Consider the following 22,449-nt stretch of genomic DNA (forward strand, 5'->3'; position numbering starts at 1 on the left):
AATAAAATCTGATTCTAATATCATTCCTACAATCTCTTTACCATAAAATTTATTTTGATAAACTAAAGCAACTATTATGGCTACTACTATATTTTCTGTACTTCTATATGTGTTCTGTACTTCTCTATGTGTTCTATATGTACTTCTGTATGTGCTCTGTATGTACTTCTGTATGTATTCTATATGTGCTAAATTGACTATTATGTTCTGTAACTTATGTATTAATTTCTGTAACTTGTGTAATATTTTCTTTATCCTACTGTTATTCATGTGTATTTTTCTGTGTGTGTATGTAAGTTCTCCACGTGTGTGTTTGTATATTTGTTTACAAAAGTAACTTAATAAAATTATTATGTTAAAAGTTTATTATACTAAATAAAAAACTAAAATTCTTAGCAACGTGCTTTTTTAGGGCTGCAGAGATGGCAGATGCAGTTGATGATAGTGATGATGATGCAGATTATTCCAAAATGGATATGGTCATTTTTATATTTCTGAAACAATTTATTTTTTTATATAACTATATATATATATATATATATATATATATATATATATATATATATATATAACTATATATATATATATATATATATATATATATATATATATATATATATATATATATATATATATATACATATATATATATATATATATATAATATATATATATATAATATATATATATATATATATATATATAATATATATTATATATAATCAGGGTAACAAAAAAGGACCTGTAAAACGCTGGGATTTTGAAAATGATGATGATTACAATAAATATATGGAAAACAGAGTTGCAATGCCTAAGTAAAAATAGTTACACTTAATATTAGGTTTAACAAATCAAAATGAAAAATCTTTCTAAAAGCTGATTTTCTTCCTGCTTAGGGCCGCTTTTCAGTTTGGAATTAAAATGCACGAAGGACGTAAGACAAGGACGCGACCTGGTAAACAAACTGAAAAGCAAAAATTGGATAGAGAATGGCAACAGATCAGCAGTGTAAGTATTTTAGTTATGAAAAAGTGTGATATATGGTTGTTTAAATAAAAAGTTGCAAAAATGCTCGAAGTCAGTGTAGTTGCTTATTAGGAAATTTTTCATTAGTTATGCAAAATACTTTCTGACTAAGGAGTTTATTATTATATCTCAGGTATGTATAGTTATAAAGAAAGTAAAAATGCTTTTTTTATTATTTTTAACAAGTTAGAAACAGATTTCATTATGAAATTATATAATTGTTTAATCAATATTGTTAAAGATTTATTTTAAATAGTTATGATTTTTTATTTTTAGCTCATTGCCAAACGAAAAGGTGGAGATGGCGGACCGTAAGTTTTTATTATAAATTTTATATTCTTATTCATTTGCATGGGACAGCTTTTTTTTTTTTTTTTTTGCTTTCCTAAGGCCTAGAGACCCTAAGACCACTATTATCAAGGAAGTTACTAATTATTATGTTTTTTTCTGTTGTTATACCTTCGATTTGTCTTTTGTTTTTATTGTTATACCCAAAATATATACCCAATAATTTCTGTTGTTATACCCAATATATATACTCAATAATTTCTGTTGTTATACCCAAAGCCTAGAGAAACAAGTTAAGCAGTAGCTTCCAGGGAAGTGGTAGGTTTAAACATCGTATTTCTTCCTTGCAATGCAAGTGTTTTATCACTACACCAGGCCTTATGATGAACAAAAAATGCTTAACGCATTCACTTTACGAAATTTTTTTACGGATTTAATTTACTAAATTACCACAAAAACTAGTTTAATTGAGTAGTTAACTCAAAAAATTGTAGAATTGTTATTATGTAATAATGTCATCAAATGTTTACTTAGCTTCTGCTTTTTTAAATTATTTAATTTCTCGACATTTAACACAATAATGTAATAACTAAATGAATAAAAAAGATTTTGTTTTCTTGAATACATATTAACAGTTTTGCAAATAACAAATGAAAAAATTATTTTTTTAAAATAAATAAGCAAATAACAAACTAAAAACTTAAACAAGAATGAAAACATTAATTTATTTACCTGCTATTTTATGTAAAAATTTTTTTTTTTACAAAATGATATATATATGCTTGTGTTATTAAAATGCACTTGTGTTTTATGGGTGTGGAAAAAAAAAAAATCTTCTTGACATATTGCCGTCATTGGTATTCCGAACCCTGCTTTAGGTATATTTAATAGAAACCCTAATTCTATTGGAGCATGTTTGTATTTTCTTATTTTCACACTTTACCATCTACCATTGTAAAAAGCGAGTTATGCTTTATTTTTCTAATTTCATCAAGTACCTTTGTTTCCCTGAGATTTTCATGTTTGTTCTCGTTCATTGTTATGTCTTTAGGTTCACTAATAAAACATATTTAAGTGGGCCTGCAGAACCTTGGAGAAGAGATGTAGATGTTCATTCTGTTACTTTTATTGATTCCTTATCAGGAAACATTCTCTTTTAGCTTGTTGTACAAAAGAGTAGCAAGGGTAGACATTTCTGTTTGAATAAGTTCCCACTATTTTCTGGTAATATCGCTTTCTACAGTGCCAGTGACTCTTGAGGTTTTCTTGGCTGTTATTTTCTTAAAGCAGAATTACTTTTTGTTAAATCTTTACTCTGGTAGGCATGACAGTAATTTCCTTAATCACTTTTGCAAGATCAGTTTTGAAAGAAGTGTGCTGACTCACACTGGCTGCATAAATCAACTAGTCAACAGATGCCTGCTTGCAGAGGTCCTTAGTTTTTTAAACTTACTGCAATCACTAAGCTCTATAAATGATTTTGATTTTGGTAGTGTTGATTTGCGCCATTGTTCATTGTTTTTTATGAGTCTTTTGTGTTTATGACTTGCAACTGTCCATTTTTTCTTAAGATCACTCTTAAAAAACTTTGAAATTCTTGTTATGGTACTTTTTTGATCTTCTGGATATTTCATATTCTTGATAAATTATTCTTCCAAAAACGAAAACTTTTTTTTCAAAGAATTTCAAAGTTTTTTTTATCATTTCATATAACTCTCTTCAAATAAACAACTTGTTGATTACAGACGAATCTTTAAGATAAATAATATACCAATAAATACAAAATTAGGTATTGGTGTCGTAAACGATCTACAAATTAATTTTTTTTTATTTGTTTAAGGTTTTATAATTTAATATAATATCTTTTTAAGATTTATTTACGTAGTTTGTTCAAGCTCAGTACAAAAATGTTTGAAAATCGGACCACAAGAATTTATTTTATAGCTGTTTTAAGACTACAAGATTGTATTACACAAAGATTTGCACACTATTTTCGAAGCGTTAAAATGAAAAATGGCGGACATTGACGGATAATTTTACAAAAGTTGATTATTAACAGCCTATAGTTATTGCTTGTAAAGGTTCGATAAGAACATATTTGATAACAAAACCATTATAGTTTTATGTTAAAATTAAAACTTTAGCACGCCTTCATAAAAGCATTTTATATTATGTTCAATAACAACAGAAATATAATGTAATTATACTTAAAAATATAGTACATACATTCCTCTGTCATAATTAGAAATTTAATTTTTTAAAACTGAACAATGTGAACAATACCTTGAATGTCACAAATTTTCGAACTTTTTTTTCTCATGAAAATTCAGTCATCAACGCCGCGTTCTGGAAAAAAGGAAAGAGTAAGGGGAATTTTTTATTATGTAATCTAATGAAGCACTTATCTAGCTTGAAATTAATACGTTGTTACGTATGTAAAATGTTTTTACATATGTAATTACATGCATACGTATGTAATACTTCGTTACGTATGTAACGTGTAAAGTAAAACGTTGATACGATTTTTTCTTTTTAGCGGTTTTGTTATACAAATACTCTACTGCACAATGGTGTGCAGTTAACTTGTGTGCAGTTAAAGCGTTAACTTCTTCATTAAAGTATCATTAAAACAAACATTAATTACTTCATAAAAGTACCTTCTTAAAATATCTATAGAGTTATTTAGATATTACCAGACAAAAAAGTTTTAACGTAAATAGCGTTGCCCCACGCAAAATCGCTCTTCGTGTACGTGAAATGCGCTACGCCTAAGTGAATACGCTGCAAAAACTATTTATCATAATACATTACTGAAGCCATATTAGCTATTTGTATGACTTAGTGTTCAAAGACATAATTTTTTTATAAAAATAAGTTGAAAGTTACTTTTAAATTATTGTTAAAAAAATAAAAGAAACCATATGTCAATTAAAGTTTACTACTAATATAAAAACGAAACGAGTTTGAAAATGAAAGTAATTTGTTTATAAAGTTTAGCGCCTCTGTTTTTTAATTGTTTACACATTCTGAATGGAATAAATTATTTTTTCAAGATGGCCAAATAAGTCCCGAGTATTACAAAAAATGATACTAAATACCGAAAACAATTTTTTGAATGGGGCTAAAAGTTATTATTATTTATGCAAAACAACTTTGGTAGAAAAATTAACACTACCATAGTTTATCTGAATCTAACGTGACATTGTTAAAGGTTCTCATTTAGGTGTGGTATTAAAAATAATAACTTCAATTTTCATTAAAAAAATGGTTTTTCATGAATAATTTTTCCAAATAATGTCAAGTTACATTCATTGAAAACAAACATCAATACGTGCTTTTATAAAAAAATCAAATCCATAAACTTATCTATAACCAAGCCCCATGGTACTTTATGTTGAAAATTACATCTTTTCTAAATGAAGCTACGCTTGACGATTTGTTATAGTCTCATTACTTTTACCAGATTATAAAAGTGGTAAAATAATCTTTCCTTACATACCAAATATGTCATACTTTTTGATGAAAAAACTTACGTATATAGTAATTGAAAAAACTTATATTTTTGTTCGGAAAAATGTGTACCATGTCTTAGTTGCATTGAGTAACGCTTTATCACAAGGCACAATTGCAATCACACCATACATACTAAACTGACTACTCTTATTCCATAACAACTTTAAAATCATTAAAATGGTATGGTCCCCTTATTATTCATTTATTTTTTTCATTTCCTCTTGTTTTTTCATCCCTTGCTGCGTATCATTGGTTTTTCAGATGGTTTTTCAGCAGTTTTTGAATTTTTTAAGGAGTTTTGACTAATTTGTTTGTATCACTCTTTTTGGACCATTTCCACTTTTGACATTAGATCAGTTGTTCAGATTTGGACAAGAAGTGGTTTATCTCAGTTTATCTGTCTTCGTTTTTTATCAACAATATCTAGTTACTTGCCATTTTTTTAGTAACTGGCACATGTAAGAGTTAAACTAATAATTTTTTTTTCTTTTTTCATTTTGTGTTTCTTTTTACTATTTGGTGTTGTTATTACTCTATTATATTCTTGTATAAATGTTAATAATTCTTCATGAACAAAAAAACTCCCGTTGGTTCTACAGGTGTTTCTTTGGTAAATCTGCTCTCAGAAACACCAATATTGGTGATCATAGATCACTTCCTGAAATACAACACATAGCATATTAGTTCTGTCTTTGTTTTTACGAAGTCACTAAATCAACTTTTTTTTAATTTTTTATTTTACTAAGCAACGACATTCGTTGTCTTTGATGTAATTCAATAGCCAGACTACCCAAATTTAACTAATTAAATTTTCTTTTTTAAAACTAATTAACATAATCCCTAAAGTTAAGGCAAAAGTTATGAAGGCCATGTTGTCTGTCCGCTTAAATTTCTATAGAAAAGTTGTTTTTTTAATTTGAAAATTATTTTAACTAGATAAATTTTTAATGTGCAAATAGTAAACTAACAAGAAGCAATAAACAAACTATTCAACGAGAAAAAGTTAAAGAATGAAGAGCTTGTAAAGGCAAAATTGGATAAGCCCTTTCGTTGGATCATCCACAGACGTACTGGATCCGTGCGATGCATCGACTTCGAACAATCCAGTAACAACAAGAAGTGTATGTGGATCAGCAAAGATCAATTCAACGAAATCAAATCAGTCACCACCACCAGTAACAACAGCAATCTAAATAATGCTGCAACCACGCCACGCCGGTCTCGGCAACCACGGTTCAAGCCTAAATCTCACCAACCTGACTCTACATTTAATCTCCAATCCTTTGCTACTACCAGTAAAGCCAATTGCAAACAACTCAACTTCTGGGCAAATAATCCATGCTCACTGAACGGTGCCAAACGAGATGAGCTAATGGCGAGAATAGACATTGAAGAACCAGCAGACAAACCAGACTTGCTCTTTTTTGCAGAGTCATGGTTCACCGACACATGACACTTGACTACCAGGATGACATTCGACTGCCATGATACCAAATACACAAAAAAAAAAAAAAAAGGAGGTATGGGAGGAAGTGTTGCAATATACATAATAAATGGTATACCAGTAGCTGAAACAGATATAAGGCGATTAAACTCATCGGAGCAATTATAGTGAGTTATAAAGTTAGGCAAAGAGTCGATTCTCCTGGGTTGTATTTATCGTCCGCAGGACAACGACAAAGTAATGCTTGAAAAAGTAATAAAAACAGTCGATACTGCAAAGAAAAACATTTCATAACTGGAATGCTCATCCATCTTGATCTATGGCCATTTCAACTTCAGTCACAATATACGAAGAACTTGACATAGACGGAGCGTCAGCAACAGTTACCCACGTGCAAAATGAGCATCAAAGTGATATGTTATTCCAACAATGTCTAAACATGAACTTCCTTACACAAATGGTAACGTTCCATACTTATAGAAGAAATAGAGAAGAAGAGCCAAGAAACACACTTGACTTACTTATCACGGACGAACCAGACCAAATTATTAAACTTCATAAAGGCGACTCACTAGGTCACACATAGGGTTGAGCTTTTACAGACTTTTAAATTTACTGGTAAAATGGTAAAAAAATCAAAATTTACCGGTAAAATCAGTAAAAAATAAAAAGGCATAAACAGAAGACCATAAAATGCAGTAATAAGTAAATAAAGCACATTAATTTTAGTTTTGAGATTTATTTTAGGATAAAAAATGAGCTTTGAGAAAATAAAGTGTATCAAGTAAGTCGTCACTCATTCTGCATCGAATTTTTTTCTCAAATAATCTAGCGGCAGGAATGGCTCGATCAGACTCGACACTTGTTGATGGGATGATTTCTAGTGCATTTAACAAAATTTCAAGGTTTGCAGTTGTCTTTCTGGTCGCTTTATAGACCAACATTTCTTTTGAAACGGCCTTGAATTCGTCGTTTGAATTGTGTCGCTGTTTTTGGCCGAATTGCTTTCTCGAGTTCCTCCTCAAGAGAAAGTGGATTTTCGTCAAGAGTTTCTGAGCCATGCACTTCTTGAATAAACTCTAGGTCATTTTGATTTGTTAGAAAAAGGCTAGACAGCATGTTTTTTGCGGTCTTTTGAAGTACAGACTTTGTAGGCATATTGAAAACTTTATGCTCTTCAATGTCGGACAAGCATTCTGGATTGGAGAGATATCTGTACAAGCTTACAAGATCGCTCTGCCTTCTCTCTTCAAAATGCCTCAAAATTGCACTCTTCATTGCAATGCAAAGAGGTGAATCTTGTTGTTTCAGCCTGTTCACAAGAAACTTGAAAATTCATTCAACAGTAAGAAGAGTTGCACTTTGTCGGCAAAGTGCTTCTGCTGCTAATTTGACTGGTTCAAGAGCAGCAACAATGTCGGATAAAATGTCTTCTTCATCATCTTTGCAAATCAAATGTGGAGAAATGTCCTTCAATACTTTTCTGATTGAATGTTTGACTTTTAGGAACTGTTGAATCATTGACAGCAGACTGTTCCATCTTGTTCTGCAGTCAAGGATAAGTGAAACCTCTTTTCCGTGCTCTTTCTTAATTTCTTCTTGAAGGACGTCATTTTTGATGGGCGATTTTTGAATTAACTTGACAATTTTTCTGACTTTTGTGATGACAGATTGCAAGTGAACTTTCACTTTCGGAATGGGAATGTTTTCATCCATGGCGGCACCAAGAAAACTGAGTTTGGTGTCAGATTCAGATTCATCACTGCTGACTTCGTCGTCGTCGCTTGTTTCTTCAAATGAGTTTTGTTGGATTTGTTGAGAAGGCTTCTCATACAGCGCTTCTTGAACGACCAAGTGCATTCCGTGGGTATAACAAGTTTGATGCTCGGTTGGAACTAGTTTTTTGAACTTAACCATCATGGAAACTCCGTAAGTAACTGAACAGACAATGCTGTCGCCTAGTTTCAACCCAAATTCTGCCACTTCAGTGACAAAAGGTGAAGCTTTTTCAGCCGGCAGAGATCCGGAAATTCGAGTCAAGCCCAGATTCCAGTGATTGTTTTTTTGATGAATATTAATATTCATGTACCTTCAATTTTTCAAAGAAGTGTACTCATCCAGTGTAATTGAAAAGTGTTTTCCCATTGTCACTAAAGAATTGAAAGTGTTTTTAAGGTCATTCCTTACGCCAGTTGCAAATTTTTTTACTGACTGGATTACTTGTTTGTGATTTTTTGGGAAATCATAACCTTTTTCAAACATTGCAGATCAAATGAAAGAGCTGTTAACAATGGCGTTGAAACTAAATCCATCCAATGCTTGAAATCACTTCTTCAATTGATTGCTTTTGAAAAAAAGTTGAAATCTTAGGCCTTTTTGATTGTGATGCAGCTTTTGGTGTCACTTTTTCCTGCGTTTCCTTTTTGATTCCATGTTTCTTGTCTAAGTGATACCACATTCCAGTTGTGGAACTTGTGTATTGACTTGTATTTCCACAAATTTTGCAAGTAACTGTTTTCTCTTTGTAAAAGGTGTAGTGTTTCCAAGCGTCCGACATTTTGACAAAACGCAAATCAAATTTAGTGATAAAGACCACAATAAATATGAATGATGAAGACTTTGCTATGACATCGCAAATGGCGGTCGCTTTTTTGTAACGGTGAAAAAGAAAGAAAAAAGAATCATCTAGAAAAAAACAAAAACTATTAAAAGTAAAAAAGAAAAATATATATATTAAAGAATAAATGAAAGCATTAACAAAATTAAGCCACAAGAAAAAAAAAAGAAAAAAAAATGTCAATCAAATACAACAAAAAGATATCTTTAAATTAAAATGTATGAAAAAAAAAGAAGTTAAACGCTAAACAAAGTTAAGAAAAATATGGAACGTTTTTATAAATTCGAAAAGTCGAAGATGTAATAAAAATATATACTTGTTAAAATTTATTTCTATGTTTAAATGTTGTGTAATTTTATTTTTTCTGTGATTTTGTCCCTATTTTTATGTTTTTTAATATTATGATATATGTTTTGTGTGTGTGTGTTTGTATTGTGTTTTAATGTTCCTGATTTTCTCATTTGTTGACTTTTCCTATACATTTTTACCCACCTAATCTATTTTTATCTGTTAGTTGGAGATTTTAATTATTTTATATTAGAGTGTGACGTGTTTATTTTAAGTTTTTTGAATTATTATTGTAACGGTTGTATTCTAGTAATATTGATTATAGTTGTTAGTATTATTATTATTTTTATTTTTTGTATTCAGTCTAGTTTTTCTTTATTTTTTTTTTTTTTTTTTTTTGTTGTTGTTGTTTATTATAATTTTTTGTATCTAAAAAATCTCCTCGGATGTACTTATTCTTTATTTTACTTTTTATATATGTTAAGGATTTAAAACTATTTAATTCTTTCTGTTTATTTTAGTTAATTGGTTTTATTTAGTGTAAATTTATAAATATTGTACTCAATATATTATTTTTTATGATTATAGTGTTATCATTATTATTAATTCATTGTTCATCGTTTTTATTATTATTTGTGTTGAAAAATATTTTTTTATATCAACTTATAGGTATTTACTTAATATTAGTTTTATAACTATTTGTAAATGACCGTGGATGTAATATCGTTTTTCAAAATACATTGATTGATAAATAAATGCGGTATGCGGTAGTGGTGTAGTGGTAAGAGCGCTCGCTTCATAAGCGAGAGGTTCGGAGTTCGACTCCCACCACGTCCCTGGAAGTACCGCGCTCAACTTAGTTTCTCCGCGCAGCGGCCTTGCTCAGAAAGGTTCGTGTTTCGGAGTTAAAGAGTTGAGAGAGGGTTGTACCACGAATAACAACTAAAAAAAAATAAAAATAAAAAGTAGCCTCCTCGACTGTAGTGGCCCCCCTCGGGCCTTGGGGAGGTGAATAATCTAAAAAAAAAAAAAAAAAAAAAAAAAAAAAAAATAAAAAGAAAGTAAAAAGGTTTTTCTTAAATTGTTTAGACAAAACTAAACCAACAAAATCACTTTTCAAGCATAACAAACAACAGCTTTGTTGACAGGAAAATGAAAATTAAATTTTTAATTAAATTTTTAATTTATTGGTTGAGCCATTTCAAGCGTTCTAAAACATTTTCAAGCATCCTTCAACGTTATTAAAAACACAGTATTTGCCGAAATTTACCGACATCATTTAACCGGTAAATCGGTAAAACAATTTTACCGATAAATCGGTATAACAATTTTACCGATTTACCGGTAAATTTTCGGTAAAAGCTCAACCCCAGTCACACACCAACAGGTGAATCACATTGCTTTATCATTGGTTCATTTGTAACAAACAATGACCGAACGACAGACACAATAAAATGAGGTATATATGGAGCAAACTATGATGCCATCTCAGCATGAATAATATCCATTGATTGGACAAGTATCTTCAATTCTTTTTCAGCTAACGACAACTATAAATTACTAATAGAAAAAAATTAATGAATCAATCGAAATCCACATACCTGCAACTACGTTGCCTTTCAAGAGTAAAAAAGAACCATGGAACACCCCTGAAGTCTAAGTAGCTGTGAGAAAGAGAGAACTCTATGACGCAAATACTTAGCAGCCGGTAGATGGATGCATGAGGAAATTCTTAAGGAGCACAAAGCAGCATGTAAAAGACTCAGGAAGGTGGTGAAAGCAGTAACAGTTGACTACAAGAGGGAGATGGCAACACGTTTCAACTATGACCCAAAACAACTTCATAACCAATTTAAGCATAAGCAAATGGAAAATAAAATGGTGAAATCCCTTGAAAACGATGCAGAAAAAATAACTACAACTATGCAAGAAATTTCACATTTACTTAATAACTATTTTCAGTCTGCATTTGTTGTTGAGCCTGTAGATCAAATGCCAAATTTCAGAGATCGAACCAACCAAAGTGCAATTTAAATAAAGCTTCAATCACACATGCAGCTGTACAGCAAAAGCTTGAAAAACTAATCGAAACAAAATCTAAAGGATATGACGGAATGCACCCTCGTGTACTTTACTTAAAGCAAAGTACCCAATTTATGGAAACTGTCAATTATAACATCAATCTTCAAGACCGGTAGCAGAAGGAAGCGCTCAAATTACAGACCGATATGACTAACATCAGTACTATGCAAGATAATGGAGAGCTTCATTCAGGAGCGAATCATGAAGCACTGCTATAACAACGGTCTATTCACAAAAGCTCAACACGGTTTTTTACCTAAGCGGGGCTGTGTGACTAATCTACTAGAAGTTCGCAACATTCTGACGGATGCAGTACATCATGGCTATGCCATAGATGTGATATACACTAATTTTGCGAAAGCCTTCGATAAAGTGCTGCACAAAAGATTTCTGCATAAACTAAAAGCTTGCGGTTTATGCGGCTCAATGTTCATGTGAATATCAAACTGGCTGGCTAACTGAAAGCAAAGGGTTGTTGTTGGCTAAGCTGAATCTGAGTGGAGAGTGGCAACTAGTGGAGTGCCTCAGGGATCAGTGCTAGGACCGTTACTTTTCATCCTCTACATAAATGACCTTCCAGACAACATAGCTAATCACATCAAGATATATGGCGATGACAGCAATATACTAGGTGTAGTCAAAGCAGAGGAGGACAAAGCATGTCTCCAGCTAAACATTGATAAAGCAGTAGAATGGTCCACAAAGTGACTAATCTATAACTTGGACAAATGCATGCACGTAGGTCGCTCCAACAAATCAGTCTATGCCTACACAATGACAGATCAGATTGGAATAAGACAAAAACTGGGTACAACTTCAGTTGAACGAGATCTAGATGTTCTTGTTTCAGAAGACTTAAAAGTCAAGCATCAAGTTGAAGCAGCGGCTGCGAGAGCAAATCAGGTACTTAGTTGGCTTAAGAAATCCCTCAGAAGCCGAGGACTCATACTTTGGAAAGTCTTTTACAAATCGTATGTTAGATCACACCTTGAATTCGCCATCCAATCGTGGTCGCCACATCTGAAAGGAGACATCAAGGCTCTTGTAAGCATTCAAAAGCGTGCGACGAAGCTGATCACAGACATTAAGCATAAATCATATGAAGAAAGGCTTACAATTCTAGGCCTAACCAAACTAGAAGATTGATGAGTTAGAAATGATTTAATTCAGCAATATAAGATTGCACATGTTGTTGAGAAAATTGAATTTGTTGTGCCTCAAGTCTACGCGCAAACGCTTTCCTAGTATAACCTTCGTGGCAATAGCTTAAGACTTGCTAAGCCATTAGTCAAGAACTGTGTCGAAAGAGAAAAGTTCTTCACAAATTGTGTTGTCAACTCATGGAATGCTTTTCCATCAAGCTTTGTGAACTGCTTTTCAACCAACGCATTCAAAAGTCGGTTCGACGCACTAACAGTATAAGATATATAGACACGTGTGTTCAATATTTGTCAGCGTGGATGTGTTTGGTACTGCACCTCTTCATCAATATATTACAAAGATTTTGTTTTTCATGGACTAAAATTGTTATAAATATTATTGATTTCTGAATAAACAAATATATATATATATATATATATATATATATATATATATATATATATATATATAGAACCCTTAGATGTTGTCCGAAAGTTTTTTCCATATTTTGTTGACAAAAAGTAAAAATTAAAATGCAAGACCGGAGTTTTTTTTTTTTATTAATGATAGACTGCCTGCCCCAACCAAACCCTCAATCGATGTAGCAGCACTCCCTTGCGAGTCAGGCTATTTGTCAGTCGATGTAGCAGCGCTCCCTTGCGAGTCAGGCTATAAGATAGTTGATGTAGCAACACTCCGCGCATGATTTACAGTAAAAAAAATAAAAATAAAAACATTTTATTAAAAAAAATAAAAATAAAAACATTCTATTAAAAAAAATAAAAATATAAACATTGTTTATGTTGTTAAAAATATTCAGAATGTTTTTAAAACATTCTGGTCAATTAAATTTGCAATTTTGTGGTTTTTTTATATAACGATTAATTTGTAATTAAATTAATGGTTTTGACTTTCGTCCAACACGAAAATGTTGGACGTCAAAAGTAATTAAAAGTGACGTATGTGTTTGCGTAAGAATCACTTTTTTCCTTCCGCTCTTCCCAAAGACAACAAACTATAGATCTATATATATATATATATATATATATATATATATATATATATATATATATATATATATATATATATATATATATATATATATATATAGTTCTATAGTTTGTTGGCTTTAGGAAGAGCGGAAGGAAAAAAGTGATTCTTACGCCAACACATACGTCACTTTTAATTACTTTTGACTTTCGTCCAACATTTCCGTGTTGGACGAAAGTAAAAACCATTAATTTAATTACAAATTAATCGTTTTTTAAAAAAACCACAAAAACGCAAATTTAATTGACCAGAATGTTTTTAAAAACATTCTGAATGTTTTTATAACATTTTGAATGTTTTTAACAATATAAACAATGTTTTTATTTTTATTTTTTTTAATAAAATGTTTTTATTTTTTTTTTTTTTAATAAAATGTTTTTATTTTTATTTTTTTTACTGTAAATCATGCGCGGAGTGTTGCTACATCGACTATCTTGTAGCCTGACTCGCAAGGGAGTGCTGCTACATCGACTGACAAATAGCCTGACTCGCAAGGGAGTGCTGCTACATCGACTGACAAATAGCCTGACTCGCAAGGGAGTGCTGCTACATCGACTGACAAATAGCCTGACCCGCAAGGGAGTGCTGCTACATCGACTGAGGGTTTGGTTGGGGCAGGCAGTCTATCATTATTAAAGAAAAAAAATTCCGGTCTTGCATTTTAATTTTTACTTTTTGTCAACAAAATATGGAAAAAACTTTCGGACAACATCTAAGGGTTCTATATATATATATATATATATATATATATATATATATATATATATATATATATATATATATATATATATATATATATATATATATATATATATATATATATATATATATAGTTCTATAGTTTGTTGGCTTTAGGAAGAGCGGAAGGAAAAAAGTGATTCTTACGCCAACACATACGTCACTTTTAATTACTTTTGACTTTCGTCCAACATTTCCGTGTTGGACGAAAGTAAAAACCATTAATTTAATTACAAATTAATCGTTTTTTAAAAAAACCACAAAAACGCAAATTTAATTGACCAGAATGTTTTTAAAAACATTCTGAATGTTTTTATAACATTTTGAATGTTTTTAACAATATAAACAATGTTTTTATTTTTATTTTTTTTAATAAAATGTTTTTATTTTTTTTTTTTTTAATAAAATGTTTTTATTTTTATTTTTTTTACTGTAAATCATGCGCGGAGTGTTGCTACATCGACTATCTTGTAGCCTGACTCGCAAGGGAGTGCTGCTACATCGACTGACAAATAGCCTGACTCGCAAGGGAGTGCTGCTACATCGACTGACAAATAGCCTGACTCGCAAGGGAGTGCTGCTACATCGACTGACAAATAGCCTGACCCGCAAGGGAGTGCTGCTACATCGACTGAGGGTTTGGTTGGGGCAGGCAGTCTATCATTATTAAAGAAAAAAAATTCCGGTCTTGCATTTTAATTTTTACTTTTTGTCAACAAAATATGGAAAAAACTTTCGGACAACATCTAAGGGTTCTATATATATATATATATATATATATATATATATATATATATATAATATATATATATATATATATATATATATATATATAGTTCTATAGTTTGTTGGCTTTAGGAAGAGCGGAAGGAAAAAAGTGATTCTTACGCCAACACATACGTCACTTTTAATTACTTTTGACTTTCGTCCAACATTTCCGTGTTGGACGAAAGTAAAAACCATTAATTTAATTACAAATTAATCGTTTTTTAAAAAAACCACAAAAACGCAAATTTAATTGACCAGAATGTTTTTAAAAACATTCTGAATGTTTTTATAACATTTTGAATGTTTTTAACAATATAAACAATGTTTTTATTTTTATTTTTTTTAATAAAATGTTTTTATTTTTTTTTTTTTTAATAAAATGTTTTTATTTTTATTTTTTTTACTGTAAATCATGCGCGGAGTGTTGCTACATCGACTATCTTGTAGCCTGACTCGCAAGGGAGTGCTGCTACATCGACTGACAAATAGCCTGACTCGCAAGGGAGTGCTGCTACATCGACTGACAAATAGCCTGACTCGCAAGGGAGTGCTGCTACATCGACTGACAAATAGCCTGACCCGCAAGGGAGTGCTGCTACATCGACTGAGGGTTTGGTTGGGGCAGGCAGTCTATCATTATTAAAGAAAAAAAATTCCGGTCTTGCATTTTAATTTTTACTTTTTGTCAACAAAATATGGAAAAAACTTTCGGACAACATCTAAGGGTTCTATATATATATATATATATATATATATATATATATATATATATATATATATATATATATATATATATATATATATATATATATATATATATATATATATATATATATATATATATATATATATATATATATATATATATATATATATACACAGTATCGGACAAAACGAGTGCAACCAAATAATGCTAATTTAGTTTCTTTATATAAAAGTGCTGCATTTTTTCATTTTAGAGAAATAACTATGTAACTGTTTAGAAACAAAGTTCTTCAAGTTTTATTCATCACAAAGTTCATTATTTGTACACGAAAATTAATAAATTAATCAAAAGTATTAAAAAAAGTTGATTTCCTTCTGGACAAAACAAGTGCAACTCGACAAAATGTTGACCAAGCTGTATTTCGCTATCAATATTTCGTGGCAAATCCTTTGTTGTCGATCACAGCCTTGCATCTTCGAGGCATAGATTCAATCAGGTGATCAATGAAATTTTGTGGAATCGCTGCCCAGGCCTTTTGGATTTGTTCAAACAGTTGATCATTATTAACACTTCACGATTAATTATGCGGTTGACGATCTCCCACAGATTCTCGATAGGGTTGAGATCCGGAGATTGAGGCGGCCAATCCATCATCGATAGGTGGTTGTCTTAAAACCACTGCTTGACTATTTTTGCACTGTGTTTCGGATCGTTGTCGTGCTGAAAAACCTATTTTATTGGCATATTCCATTCAGCATGAGGTAACATAACATCTTTCAGGATATTTTTATACATGAAACGATCCATTATTCCATCGTTTCGATGTATTGGACCAAGACCGTTAGCAGAAAAACACCCCCAGACCATTACATTGCCTCCACCATGCTTCACGGTCTTATGGCAGTAACGTAAATCGAAGCGTTTTCCGGCCGGTCGACGTACACGGCAAATGCCATCGCTCCCAATGATGTTGAACTTCGATTCATCACTGAACAGGACAGTTTGCCAATTCTCTGCACATTCCAGTCAATATGAGATGTACCAAACAGGAGTCTTTTCTTCTGGTTTTTTAGTGAAATCAGCGGTTTCTTTGCAGGGCATCGAGAAAACAATCCGGCTTCAACAACACGTCGTCTGATTGTTCGCTCCGATAAAGGCAGCTCTAATTGCTTTTGTATCTCGACTGATGATATCCAGGGATCCTTCTTGACGGATCTGACGATCATAAAATCCTCTCTAGAAGTGGTGGAACGCGATCTTCCACCTTTGTTATCTGCTGCCAACTTACCCGTAGAACGACATTTGAAACATAGACTTGATACGGTCCATTTTTTCACGCGATATTTATTACAAATACTTTTTTGTGACATTCCACTTATGTAATCGCCAATAATTTTCTTTCTTATTTCCAATCCAAGACTGTCGGGAGCCATTTTTGCACTTGAAGTCATAAAAATAATAAGAATAAATAATCGCGCTTCTCAAGGCTTACCCTGTTACATTTACCTTGTGATGGTACAATAATGCTCTGTGGAACACAACGTCTTGGTTGGATGTGGACTGTATTGATGTAATGAAACACTTGTTGTATTTCACTTCTTGTATTGATGTTCTTCGATAAAACACTTTGATAAAACTCACTTCGATAAACTGTCTTGATAATACTGACTGATTGACTTCCATATACTGAACGAATTACATGTCGATTTACATGTCTCTTATATAGTAAAATGAACCTGTGTGAACCTGTTCTGGATGCTTCCAGATGCTTCTTCTGGAAACTTCTGGAAGTTCCTGCATGTTTCTGGAAACTTCTGAAAACTTCTAGATACTTCCTTTAATTATTAAAAAACTTCCGTGACGTTGACACGGACCAGACATAAGAAAATGAAACAAACCAAAAAAGTTGCACTTGTTTTGTCCGCTGCAAAATGGCACTTGTCAACGAAATTCTGCCTAAGTGCTGTCACCTGTCAGCTGATTGCTCATGTCATGGCATGCTATGACTCCTGAACTGTTTACTGTGGTAGTATAGTTCGTTTCGTTTTTAAGACATGTAAAATTAGGAACACTTTTTAGCATTGTTCGATGTTGGTTGCAAATGTTTTGTCCAATACTGTATATATATATATATATATATATATATATATATATATATATATATATATATATAATATAATTATATAAATATATATATATATATATATATAAATATATATATATTAATTTATATATATATATTTATTTATTTATATATATATATTTATATTTATATATATATATGATTGATTTTTGAAATTTTAAAGTTAGTTATTTATGTTTTTGAAATTTAAAATGAATTGATTTTTATTTTTAGACCAAGTGGAAAAAAACAAAAAGATTATTAAACGATCGTCTTCATTGAGTGTTCGCATATTTTGAACTTTAGAATTCTGAATATAAATTTTATGTAACTATTTAAGAGAATAAGTCAGGTAATAAAGTATTGTGTCATTTTTTAAATCTAATTATCAAATGTCACTATTCAAAAATTGTTTTTCTTATTTTAAATTAAATGTTTTTGCTCTCGTTTGCATTGCCATTCGTTCAATGTATTTTTCCTCTCGTTGTATATTACGTTACGAAACCGATAATATCATTGAAAATAACAAAGATAATTTAAATCATAAATATATCTTTCTTTACTAAATCACGAGATTCATGAAATACGTAAGTTATTTTCTTAATACGCTTGGTGATAGTTTTTGCGAGTTTTTCCTTTTTCTTTTTTTCTCTTTACCTTTGTTAGTTTGTTTTATTGGGTCTGTAGTATCGTTGCTCGTATCTTTTATTGAGTTTTCTGGATTGTTGCTGTTTGGTTCGTTAGGTTCTTGATCACTTTTATCTGGATATGACTTTAACTTTTTAACTTCTTTTTTAGAGTCCTTTATGGTGTCGTCACTTTCGTCACCAGATCCTTCCTTATCCTTATTTTTTTTCTCGTTTACTTTCTTAATAACAAGGGGGTTTTCTTGTTCTGCTTGAATTTGCTTTGCTGATTTGTCACTTTCATCAGCAGATTCCTTGAAACTCATCTGAACGCATCGTTTATTTTCTGGATCTCTGAAGGTTTAAATACGGTTCATTAGTATAATAAAGTAAAAACAAATTTAATATAATTAAATAAAAATTAAAAAAACTGCAAAATATTAAACTGTATGTAAAACTATAAATATATGAATTACAATAATACTCACCCGACATCAGCACATTTTAAACCTCTTTTGCATGGATTCTCATCTGATTCTGGTTTTTTAGTGGAAGACGCAAGAAAGAAACCAAAACCTTCGTATTTTTCCCCGCATATAGAGCCTTCTCCTAAAGCTGGTACACACACTCTATTGTTATCTGTGTATGGAACGCATCTTGAGTCACCACTGCAGTACTCAGAGCGGTTGCAAAATGTACCTAGAGATTAGTTTTTTAATTTAAGTAAGAAAATATTTTAAAAAAGACTTTAAAATGAGTCATTGCGTGATTTTGTTTTAGCAATAAATTTTTTCATAAATTTACCGGCGTCACCCTGCGTAGCCAAATTGCATTTTCCCCAAACGCATAAAAGTGGTGATTTACATTGCTCAGCAAATGCGCAATCGCTACCAGCTTTAAATTGTTTTTGGCATTTTCCAGACAGTGGGTCGCAAAATTTATTTGGAGGACATTTCTTGCATTTTCGCTATAAAAAGAATATTTTTTTTATGTATAACAATATAACGAAAATTTAACAAATATACATTTTAGCAAAAATTATTAGCTTTTCTTAAAAAATAACGATAAAAACCTGTTCGAAAAATTTCTTAGCTTTGGCTCCAAATAGATCAATCAGGTCTCCGCCGAAGTTAAAAGATTTAAATTTGCTCGTTTCGTTACCAGTTTTATTCGTTTTTATTTCCTTTACTGCTTCAGAAATGTATGATGTCCATCCGGGTCCAAATTTTTTAATTTCCGTTATTTTATACCCATCTATACATTATATATATAGATATATATATATATATATATATATATATATATATATATATATATATATATATATATATATATATATATATATATATATATATATATATATATATATATATATATAAGAAGAATTTCTTATTATTTTTTAAAATAGATAAGGTTATTTTTTTAATTATATATATATATATATATATATAAGAAGAATTTATTATTTTTTAAAATAGATAAGAATATTTATATAAACCTTTTTCATATGTTTTGTTTTTTGTCTTCGTGTTTTTGTCTTTGGCATCAAACTGTGGAAAGTTAGGCATATTCCAGCTAAAACTGTAATCTGGCATTTGAAAAGCATCTTCTGAGATGTCAAAATTTGGCTGCTCAAAAGTTGGTTCTCCAAACGTATAACCTTCACTATGGTAATTGGTGCTTGGCGTCCGCATACTATACCACGGTGAAATTTTGTTCCAATTAAAAGGCATTATTCCGGGCAAACTTTCCATGACATTGATGTTTGTAAAAGGTAAACGAAAGGCGCTTGCAAGTGATGCGAAAACGCACATCCAAACGACTTTAAACATTTTCATAAACGGTTTTAGGAGCCTTACAGTATTTGAAACACTTTGTAATATATCAGGTTCTACTTCTTATCGATAAATATTGCTTCGGGAAGCATTAAAGTGCCAATAAGTTAACGGTGCGTATAATAAGCCACCCAGTTAAATGCTATTGGTTGATTTTAGGATCAAATTAAGCGTCTTCTCCCTCATATTAGGAATGATTACTATTATTGCAAATCAACCATAAAGTTTTCAACTCAAAAAATTTAGATTTAAAATTTTTGAAGCGTACCTCCAAATATCTAAAATTATTTAATTAAAAGTTAAAAAAAAAAGTTAATTATCCATTTATCATTTTTCAAATTTCATTTATCATGCGCGTTTTAGTTAAAATATTTTTCTTAGTAAAAATATTTTGGAAGGAAAGAAATAAAAAGAGATTTCCCCCCTTCCTTGTTTACTAAAATATGCGCTGCTATAACTATAATTTTATAATTTGACTTAATTCACCTGCCATAAAAAAACTTGAGCATGCTTTTATAATGAATCTATAGGTAATGTAGGTGTAGCATAGAAAATATTCAGAAGTATTTTACTAGAATTTTCTGGAAAAGATTTTTAGATCTACTAGAAGTTATGACAAATTTGTTACATACTACTCGTTTATTAACGGTACTAGTATAATTTTTAAATTTTTTTTAGCCAAAGAATATTTAATTCCCTTTCTGATTAAGTTGTTTGCTTATCCTTCTCGGTTTTGTTCAAACTACACCTACTTACCACACCTATGTGGATTTTACAACCCCATAACTTTATTATTTTTTTGTTTGTATTATCATTGTCTGTTGTGTTATTATTATTTTTTTTATTATTTTGTTATATAGGTGCCCCAAGAAGATCTAGCGGTCTTGTCATAGCACCGCGGAAGTGCATTTAACCAGGAAGTTTACGCCTCCTTCCTTACCGTGACGCGAAAATTATTTATTATTATTAATTAGTTATTACGCAAACAAATATTATTTAGATTTTATTTGCTATACTGAGCTCAAGTTTGTTAACACGTTAAACTATAAACATAAAAATTATTGCAAAAAGACAAGTTTTTTCATCCCTGTTGTCAGCATTTACGGTGAAAGAAGCAAGATGACGAACGTTTTGAAAACCTTTTTGACAGCAAAACTGTCCGTCATGGGACAATGATATTTTGTCAGTATGTTTGTTTTATCATAATCGATTCATTACTTGCACAAGTTTTAAGATTTTCAGAAATCATATTTGGTACAAGCAATTATACACAATAAAGTACTCTTATGTAACGAACTCTTTGATCCGTGACAGATCCAGAAGTTTTTTGGGGGGGAGGGGGGCTGGGGATTGGAGGAGGTCACCTGGGAGAGGAAAGAGGGGGGGGGGGTGAAGGATATTGAAATATTTTTGTATTTTGTATCACATTTACGTCTCTTAAAAAAAAGAAAAAAAGGTCCTCGATTTCTAAGATATTTTAGGACTTTCAGATTCTGGTAAGGGAAGGGGGATACATACTTATACCCCCCTCCTCCCTGGATCCCTTTTTGTCTTTGACGTCTTTTTTTTTCTTCTAGTTTTTTGAAATCTTCATTTGAGCTAAGCCTCTTTCCCTAAACCGTTTTTTAGAGTTCTGCAAAACACCAGTAATCGCTGGTGGCAAGAAAGTTTAATGAGTGAGGAATAGTGCTGTCTTAAAATTGTGAAAATGCTTGCCAGGGTATTCGTCGAACGAACGGGTGGGTAAAAAAACAATATTTTTTGTAAAAGTTATACTTTTACCTTCGATAATCAAAGTTTTCTTACAACATTTTAGTTGTATTGAATAAATATTTTACCCACATTTAAAAAAAGATTTTTTCAAATCTTCTTTTTTTTAAACAAAATTCGAAAAAGAAGTCGTAACTTTTTAAACTTTTTGCAACAAGATCTTCAAGATCATTGTTCACATACCAAGTTAAATTGTTATACTATTACTCTTGAGACCTTATTACAAGGTGGTGCAAAGAGGGGGTGGATGGTTAGGGCGTTTATTAACTTTTGCAAAATTTTCCCACCCTTTAACTTATTAAGACCCCCTTCCTTTTTTTACCCCCTTTCCTTTTATTACCAACCTTCTTTCCCCCCTCATCCACCCCCGTATATCAGATTAGGACTAAAGGTTCCCCTCCCCCCACTCTTTTCATTCCCACTACCACCCCACCCC

The 22,449-nt window shown here is 31.1% G+C and overlaps 2 protein-coding genes across 2 annotated transcripts in view; one reads left to right on the plus strand and one right to left on the minus strand.

The window, feature by feature from the left end:
• Positions 1-18,142, plus strand: part of LOC100213499 (protein Red) — a 37,477-nt gene extending 19,335 nt beyond the window's left edge. The window contains exons 18-22 of the mRNA XM_065813121.1: positions 413-479; positions 727-815; positions 897-1,008; positions 1,303-1,337; positions 18,017-18,142. Coding sequence (XP_065669193.1) covers positions 413-479; positions 727-815; positions 897-1,008; positions 1,303-1,337; positions 18,017-18,047 — 334 coding nt within the window. The 3' untranslated portion in view covers positions 18,048-18,142. The remainder of the gene's footprint in view (positions 1-412; positions 480-726; positions 816-896; positions 1,009-1,302; positions 1,338-18,016) is intronic.
• On the minus strand, positions 18,139-20,379 carry LOC100198078 (uncharacterized). Its single transcript, XM_065813122.1, has 5 exons — positions 19,907-20,379; positions 19,481-19,662; positions 19,213-19,375; positions 18,897-19,107; positions 18,139-18,762 (listed from the first exon to the last, which is right to left on the minus strand). The coding sequence occupies exons 1-5, from the start codon at positions 20,244-20,246 to the stop codon at positions 18,375-18,377; spliced, it is 1,284 nt and encodes a 427-aa protein (XP_065669194.1). The 5' UTR covers positions 20,247-20,379; the 3' UTR covers positions 18,139-18,374.
• Between the last annotated feature and the right edge of the window lie 2,070 nt (positions 20,380-22,449).

The sequence above is a fragment of the Hydra vulgaris genome, chromosome 12 (genome assembly GCF_038396675.1).
Source record: "Hydra vulgaris chromosome 12, alternate assembly HydraT2T_AEP".
Classification (NCBI taxonomy): domain Eukaryota; kingdom Metazoa; phylum Cnidaria; class Hydrozoa; order Anthoathecata; family Hydridae; genus Hydra; species Hydra vulgaris.